At 40.8% G+C, this 9336-nt stretch overlaps 1 protein-coding gene across 1 annotated transcript in view; it reads left to right on the forward strand.

Moving 5' to 3' along the window:
- gpm6ab (glycoprotein M6Ab) overlaps positions 1-9336 on the forward strand; it is a 29392-nt gene that overhangs the window by 11745 nt on the left and 8311 nt on the right. The window contains exons 3-6 of the mRNA XM_058067409.1: positions 1027-1183; positions 4190-4343; positions 7305-7381; positions 7479-7544. Of these exons, the coding sequence (XP_057923392.1) occupies positions 1027-1183; positions 4190-4343; positions 7305-7381; positions 7479-7544 (454 nt within the window). The remainder of the gene's footprint in view (positions 1-1026; positions 1184-4189; positions 4344-7304; positions 7382-7478; positions 7545-9336) is intronic.

A 9336-nucleotide genomic window follows, 5' to 3' on the forward strand; every position in this document is an offset into this window, starting at 1 on the left:
GTGCTGTATCACGGAGGGTTTCCAACAGGTGTTACGGTATTGCCGCGAGAATCTGTAAAACCGCCAATGGCTTTGAATTTACTTGGGAAAACTCAGGACTTTTCGTTTAGAAACTACGAGTGACTATTAGTTATGTAAAATATTTGATGTTTTGCTAGCTACACTGGTTAAGGTACGATTCAGAAGCCTGTATTTTAAAAACAGAAGGATTAGATACGGTGTACAAACTAGCTAGCCTACCGCTGATGCTAGCACTGCTAATGCTATTTACATCCATTCTCGTCTTCACTTATGGTAACCGACAGAGCATGAGTGACAGCCCAAGCTCTCGCGATGTTTAAGTGACGCTCCGCCAATCGGTTGCTAGCATTACGAAAACCGATATCAATCTACAACTTTCTGGCTGATTCTTAATATCAAATTAAGAATATCAAACTGGATATTCGGTTTGCATCGATTTATCGGTAATTTTATCGGAGCAAGGTTGTGGTTTCAACAAGTCCAAATTGCCACACAAATGCAGCAAGCAGTGTTATTATTATTATTTGCAATTTACTTTAAAAAAAAAGTAATTAGTTATTGTTACTTTTCCAATTACTTCATTGTAAATGTAATTAGTTTTAAGTGAAAGTAAAATGTGAGTTGCAATTCTCTACCAAAAACACTCGGGGCGACAATAACTCTTGTTGACTAGCTATTTAGCTTGCTGTAGGGTGGCAGCGGCTGTGAACAATGGCGGCTGAAGTGACGTGCAGATTGTTCATGCAGGGTAGATATCGCTACATAATAGCACGCCTCATTTCACTGTTGGTAACGTTTGAAGTAGTAATTTGATTTGTAGTGTGCTTCAAGCAACTAGTGGAGTATTCATAAATCCACTTCTGATTTTAGATTTTGCACACATTTGTCTATTTGCTTCTGGAATGAATGCGTACAAATGGAAAGACGTTTTATGACCCCCTGTAATGATTTGAGGATTGCTAACGAGTTGCAGAAATGAATGATTTGTGTTTGTTTTCTCTGCAGTATCGACATCCTGCAGTACATCATCTACGGCCTTGCAGCTGGATTCTTTGTCTTTGGAGTGCTCTTGCTGGTGGAAGCTTTTTTCACCACTGGAGCAATTAGGGATCTGTACGGAGAGTTCAAGATCACCGCTTGTGGACGCTGCCTGACCGCATTTGTAAGAAATCTTTTGTCTTCTACATTTTTTTTTTTTTCCAGTCAAGAGGTTTATTTTGCCACCAGGGCAATCAGTGCTTTCCGTCAATATAATGTCGGGTGTTCATCATGGATTTAAAAGCTGGATAAACATGTTATATGGCGGTGGGATTTCGTGAAAATCGAGTTTCAGAAATGCAGCATTGTGGCAGCAACATGCAGTGTTGGTCTCAAGTAGGACTTCAACTACCAACAACAGAAAAAATATAAAAACACAAAACTCATATTTGGTGCCCCAACCCAAGGAGATTTTAACATTCATTTTAAGGAAAGTATTGTCTCTCAAATCGACACTAAACAATGATATTATCAACATTAAGTAAATCACTGTTATGAGAATATATAATATAAAAATAATACATCATAGATATATAATAGCTAGTTGTATGCTCCTTTCCTGTAATATGTCATATTTTACTCTGTAAAGTTGCATAATTGGTGTTTGTGTTTTCTCACAGCAATTTGTGCTGTCTGTCAAACGTTTGCAGCATTTCTTGAAATGCTCCCTTTTCAAGTGTATTAAGGAGCAGCATTACTTTTGCAAGACTTTCTGTGGATGTACGCCATTTTTCTCTTTCCCGTTTGCATGTACTTTGCCATCCAAACGTCCCAGTGAGTTTTGACTGTGGGAACGAAGGCTCTGCGTCTTGATATGCATTTTTTTTCCCCAGATGGGAAAATTGGATGGGGTGGATGGGGTTTTGGAATACTGGCTCATTGGTGTTGATGGGCTCACCTTGCTCATTATCAATATTCCCACACGGGGGCCATGGTATTTGATTTGGCAAGCATCTTTTTCCCTCCTAACTTGAGCGTTAGCTTGCATTGCTCCTCAGCAAAGCCCCACGTTGGTGCACATTGGTTTTACTGCTAAAACCATCACACAACATTCAATTAAGATTGTTTTTCAGTTATTATGGGTTTGGAGATGTTTGATTGTCACATGTGAGGCAGACGAAATTAATATATTTATTATTGATACTTGACATATGCACATCTGTGTTTTCTTCTTTCTTTCTAATGAAGGTACTCTAATATTGCTTTTTAGATATCTATCTATCCATCCATCCATCCATCAATCTTTCCTTCCTTGCATCCATGCATCCATCCTTCACTCCTTCCTTCCATGCATCCATCCATCCATCATTCATTCCTTCCTTCCTTCCTTCCTTCCTTCCTTCCTTCCTTCCTTCCTTCTTTCTTTCTTCCTTCCTTCCTCCCATCCTTCCTTCCATCCTTCCTTCCTTCCTTTCCTCCTTCCTTGCATCCATCCTTCACTCCTTCCTTCCATGCATCCATCCATCCATCCATCATTCCTTCCTTCCTTCCTTCCTTCCTTCCTTTCCTCCTTCCTTCCTTCCTTCCTTCCTTGCATCCATGCATCCATCCTTCACTCCTTCCTTCCATGCATCTATCCATCCATCATTCCTTCCTTCCTTTCTTCCTTCCTTCCATCCTTCCTTCCATCCTTCCTTCCATCCTTCCTTCCATCCTTCCATCCTTCCATCCTTCCATCAGTCCATTAATCCTTCCTTCCTTTCTTCCTTCCTTCCTTGCATCCATGCATCCATCCTTCACTCCTTCCTTCCATGCATCCATCCATCCTTCCTTCCTTCCTTCCTTCCTTTCCTCCTTCCTTCCTTCCTTCCTTCCTTCCTTCCATGCATCTATCCATCCATCATTCCTTCCTTCCTTCCTTCCTTCCTTCCTTCCTTCCTTCCTTTCTTCCTTCCTTCCATCCTTCCTTCCATCCTTCCTTCCATCCTTCCATCCTTCCATCCTTCCATCCTTCCATCCTTCCATCAGTCCATCAGTCCATTAATCCTTCCTTCCTTTCTTCCTTCCTTCCTTGCATCCATGCATCCATCCTTCACTCCTTCCTTCCATGCATCCATCCATCCATCATTCCTTCCTTCCTTCCTTCCTTCCTTCCCTCCTTCCTTCCTTCCTTTCCTCCTTCCTTCCTTCCTTCCTTCCTTCCTTCCTTCCATGCATCCATCCTTCACTCCTTCCTTCCATGCATCCATCCATCCATCATTCCTTCCTTCCTTCCTTCCTTCCTTCCTTTCCTCCTTCCTTCCTTCCTTCCTTCCTTGCATCCATGCATCCATCCATCCATCATTCCTTCCATCCTTCCATCCTTCCATCCTTCCATCCTTCCATCCTTCCTTCCATCCTTCCTTCCATCCTTCCATCCTTCCATCAGTCCATTAATCCTTCCTTCCTTTCTTCCTTCCTTCCTTGCATCCATGCATCCATCCTTCACTCCTTCCTTCCATGCATCCATCCATCCATCCTTCCTTCCTTCCTTCCTTCCTTCCTTCCTTCCTTCCTTCCTTCCTTCCTTCCTTCCTTCCTTCCTTCCTTCCTTCCTTTCCTCCTTCCTTTCCTCCTTCCTTCCTTCCTTCCTTCCTTGCATCCATGCATCCATCCTTCACTCCTTCCTTCCATGCATCCATCCATCCTTCCTTCCTTCCTTCCTTCCTTCATTCCATCCTTCCTTCCTTCCATCCTTCCTTCCATCCTTCCATCAGTCCATCAGTCCATTAATCCTTCCTTCCTTTCTTCCTTCCTTCCTTGCATCCATCCTTCACTCCTTCCTTCCATGCATCCATCCATCCATCCATCATTCCTTCCTTCCTTCCTTCCTTCCTTCCTTCCTTCCTTCCTTCCTTTCTTCCTTTCTTCCTTTCCTCCTTCCTTCCTTCCTTCCTTCCACAGCAGTGAAATTGCCAAGGAAATGTCGTTGCCTGGCTCCCGCATCATAATAAATAATAATAATGTGGAGAATAAATAGATGACATCAAATATGAAAAACAATGTACAGTCATTTGTACAAATAATTTAAATAATATAAATATTGTCGTTATAAAGGACAATAAATGTAGTATATGAAATACACACGATCTAAAATGAGAGTTAGAACGTGAAGACGGTTCTAATGTTTGGCGACTTTGTGTTTGTGCAGCTGATGTTCCTGGCCTACGTCTTCTTCCTGGTGTGGCTGGGTGTGACCGCCTTCACCAGCCTGCCGGTCTTCATGTACTTCAATGTTTGGTCCATGTGTAAGAACACCAGCTTGCTTGAGGGACCCAAATTCTGCGTGGACCTGCGTCAGTTTGGTACGTACCTAAGATAAGATGGACGACTCGTGTTTGAGACAAACTTCAATCACGTCCATCCGTCCGTACTTCAGTTTGAATGTTTACACCACAGTTAAAACAATCAATATAGAATATACATATGGAAATCAACGTTACCTTTACTCGTGTTGGGAATTTACCCACAAAAATGTCCGCTCATGCTTGATGCAGAATGGGCCGTTAAGTATTTATTCATGAAGTTGTGGCTTTAGCTTGTGGAGAGCAGATGCTTGTCTTTAACCCTTGTATTATGTTACGGGTCAATTTGACCCGTTTCAGTGACTTTTCCTCATCTAGGGTCATTAACACAAAAACTGAAACGGGTCAACATAATACAAGGGTTAACAAATCATGCTAGTTAACCTTGTATTATGTTATGGGGCAATTTGACCCGTGGGTTAATTGGCGACTGTGTTTTTGGTTAACTAGCATGATTTGTTAACCCTTGTATTATGTTACGGGTCAATTTGACCCGTTTCAGTTTTTGTGTTAATGACCCTAGATGAGGAAAAGTCACAAAATTTCATGAAGAAAAAGAAAGGATAACCAGTACTTTGGTCAACACAAAAACTGAAACGGGTCAAATTGACCCGTAACATAATACAAGGGTTAACAAATCATGCTAGTTAACCTTGTATTATGTTACGGATCAATTTGACCCGTTTCAGTTTTTGACAAATCATGCTAGTTAACCTTGTATTGTGTTACGGATCAATTTGACCCGTTTCAGTTTTTGACAAATCATGCTAGTTAACCTTGTATTGTGTTACGGGTCAATTTGACCCGTTTCAGTTTTTGTGTTAATGACCCTAGATGAGGAAAAGTCACAAAATTTCATGAAGAAAAAGAAAGGATAACCAGTACTTTGGTCAACACAAAAACTGAAACGGGTCAAATTGACCCGTAACATAATACAAGGGTTAACAAATCATGCTAGTTAACCTTGTATTATGTTACGGATCAATTTGACCCGTTTCAGTTTTTGACAAATCATGCTAGTTAACCTTGTATTGTGTTACGGATCAATTTGACCCGTTTCAAGGGTTAACAAATCATGCTAGTTAACCTTGTATTATGTTACGGGTCAATTTGACCCGTTTCAGTTTTTGTGTTAATGACCCTAGATGAGGAAAAGTCACAAAATTTCATGAAGAAAAAGAAAGGATAACCAGTACTTTGGTCAACACAAAAACTCAAACGGGTCAAATTGACCCGTAACATAATACAAGGGTTAACAAATCATGCTAGTTAACCTTGTATTATGTTACGGATCAATTTGACCCGTTTCAGTTTTTGACAAATCATGCTAGTTAACCTTGTATTGTGTTACGGATCAATTTGACCCGTTTCAAGGGTTAACAAATCATGCTAGTTAACCTTGTATTATGTTACGGATCAATTTGACCCGTTTCAGTTTTTGTGTTAATGACCCTAGATGAGGAAAAGTCACAAAATTTCATGAAGAAAAAGAAAGGATAACCAGTACTTTGGTCAACACAAAAACTGAAACGGGTCAAATTGACCCGTAACATAATACAAGGGTTAACAAATCATGCTAGTTAACCTTGTATTAACTAGCACAAAAACTGAAACGGGTCAAATTGACCCGTAACATAATACAAGGGTTAACAAATCATGCTAGTTAACCTTGTATTATGTTACGGATCAATTTGACCCGTTTCAGTTTTTGACAAATCATGCTAGTTAACCTTGTATTGTGTTACGGATCAATTTGACCCGTTTCAGTTTTTGACAAATCATGCTAGTTAACCTTGTATTGTGTTACGGGTCAATTTGACCCGTTTCAGTTTTTGTGTTAATGACCCTAGATGAGGAAAAGTCACAAAATTTCATGAAGAAAAAGAAAGGATAACCAGTACTTTGGTCAACACAAAAACTGAAACGGGTCAAATTGACCCGTAACATAATACAAGGGTTAAAGACTACAATTTGAATCGCCGTTACGAGACCAAAGGTTTGAAGCATTGCTATCTAAAAAAAAACATTTTTTTTTTTAAGTGCAGCTCGACTAAAAGCTTTAAGTCATTGACATATCCACCTCACATCGTCAGCCTCAATTGTTGAAGCCCAACAGAGATTAGATTCCTCCTACTGAACAAGGAAAAGGAGTACACGAGGTTAATTAAGACGTAACGTCGTCAGCATCATCAAGCTCTAGCGTTGTTTAAGGGATGCACTGTCAATCAACCACTTTATGGCTGATTCTTATCCATTATCCATCCTTTAGGCTGCTATATTGATACTTATCCGTATCACTCGCTTGTCAAATCGAATACACAGTCGCATCGATTTATCGTTAACAACCCAAGCCATTATCATGGTAATATTATCAGAATAAAATTTTGCAAAATTTCTACACAAATGCAGCAACCTATTGATTATTAGTACAAAAAAAACTGCAAATTTAAGCAAATTTGGTGTATTTTGGGCCTAAATTAAGTATTGTCCAGTCATATTTTATATAAAATTTTAAATCTTGATCCAATGTCATGTATCGTCTTGTGAGTTGAGTGTCATGACACTCCTACCCATGAGTTTATATGACGTCTTATTTACTCTACATTGCATAATATGAGTGTAAATGTGACTATAGGGGTGTTATTTCATGTCTAGAGGGCTCTAGTAGTGTTAAAAGTAGTGTTATTTAGAAGGTCGCACACAGATTTTCTATGCTCTGATTTCGAAAATATTCCGTTTATAAAGAAGATGTTCTACTTAACGGAAATATACTTATTATGTACTTATATACACAGTCGGGTCTGGAACCAATGAACCGTGATAAACGAGGGATTCATGTAGATCGGAAGCAAGTCAGTTTCATCATTACCACTTTTTAAAAATGTAATACATGCATAAAATGTTTGGATATATGAAATAAAAATACGGCTTCATTTAGTCTTGGACATATTTGTTCATCAGGAGCCGTCACCATATCTGAGGAGAAGAAGCTTTGCACGGGATCTGGGAAGTTCTTGCAGATGTGTGAATCCAATGAGGTGAGAACCGTTGCAGGCTTTGAACTGAACGCAGCGGAGACGTCAATAATCCAACTCTCTCCGATTGTGATCCAAGTATTTACTGTGACTCTTTCAGCTGGACTTGACCTTCCACCTGTTTGTGTGCGCGCTGGCGGGAGCGGGAGCTGCTGTGATTGCTATGGTGAGCACCCGCACACAACATCTCACACCATCTCACACCATCTCACACCATCTCACACCATCTCACGGTATTGTGGAAATAACTCTTTCATTGACATGACGGCATTGGGTGAAGCATGATGACGCAATCCCGTGTCGAAAGTGCAGACTTCAAGCCGTGTCGTCACGTTTGGTGCTGCAACTGTAAATATCCGCATGGTGGAAACACGATGTGGAGAAGTGAGGGGTGGACTATCAAGGTTTAACTAGAAAGGGACGCAAAAGCGCTTTAATAATATTTATCAATTCCGTGAAAACGGGCGGCACGGCGGTCTAGCGGTTAGCGCGCAGACCCCACAGCTAGGAGACCAGGGTTCAATTCCACCCTCGGCCATCTCTGTGTGGAGTTTGCATGTTCTCCCCGTGCATGCGTGGGTTTTCTCCGGGTACTCCGGTTTCCTCCCACATTCCAAAAACATGCTAGGTTAATTAGCCACTCCAAATTGTCCATAGGTATGAATGTGAGTGTGAATGGTTGTTTGTCTATATGTGCCCTGTGATTGGCTGGCGACCAGTCCAGGGTGTACCCCGCCTCTCGCCCGAAGACAGCTGGGATAGGCTCCAGCACCCCCGCGAGAATAAGCAGTAGAAAATTAATGAATGATTATTAGTACTACTACTAGTAGTAGTAGGCTAGTATTGGCCTGCTTATTAGCCTGCTTTTGCCCTATTATATATAATTTGTCAGACATTTTTTTGTAAAAAAAATAAAAAATAAAAAAATGAAAAAAAAATCAATCAAAAATATCAAATTATTTAGGGGGGCTTAAGAACATTTTAAAATAGGCCTAATGACGCCACTGGCCCTTAGAAGTAAAAAAAAACCACAACATGCGACTCCAAATTGTCCATAGGTATGAATGTGAGTGTGAATGGTTGTTTGTCTATATGTGCCCTGTGATTGGCTGGCGACCAGTCCAGGGTGTACCCCGCCTCTCGCCCGAAGACAGCTGGGATAGGCTCCAGCACCCCCCGCGACCCTCGTGAGGAAAAAGCGGTAGAAAATGAATGAATGAATTCCGTGAAAACGCTAAATCCTGACTGTTTTTACATATGATGTAGTTTCCATGGTGATTCACGCTTGCAGTAATCTACCATAACATATTTAGTTTGGGTATTATTGGTGTAAGAAATGCAATGTGTTCAGCTATATTTGCTGGCAATTGTGCAAAAGGCTAAAAGAAGCCTTGTTTTGAAGCCAGCATGATGGAGGGAGGGGGGAGGAGGGGGGAAGGTGGGGGGGCTTGGCAGTGACTCACCAAGCTGTGTCGTTATCTGAAACGCTTCCACCACACATTTATCTCTGTGCCATAAACGCACCGTACATGATATATACATGAAATATGAATCTCCCAGCATGTTATTGGTTATACTGTACCTCTAAAGCCTTTGTGTCGTCTCCTTCTATTTCTGCACTTGTCTATTGCTGCTTCCATTCACGGGGGGTTGGCACCCATTCCAAGGGAAAAACAAAAAACACTCCACCCACTCACACTTTGGTTTCAGAGGCACCAACTGCAGAGTTTCAAAAATTCCAGTAATATGTGCCAAAAATAATGAATCCAAAGTCTCTGCAGTAAAAGTCATTTTTCTAAACAGCAATCAATTTATGTTTTTATCATGACAGAAATAGCGTATGTGTAACAGGATTTAAATATTTCAATCCAACGTATCCGTTTCAAAATCCTTCTCATCACCTACAAAGCCCTCCACGATCTGACCCCCCCCATATCTCACAGACCTCCTCCATCCAC

This window comes from Doryrhamphus excisus, chromosome 1 (assembly GCF_030265055.1).
Source record: "Doryrhamphus excisus isolate RoL2022-K1 chromosome 1, RoL_Dexc_1.0, whole genome shotgun sequence".
Taxonomy (NCBI): domain Eukaryota; kingdom Metazoa; phylum Chordata; class Actinopteri; order Syngnathiformes; family Syngnathidae; genus Doryrhamphus; species Doryrhamphus excisus.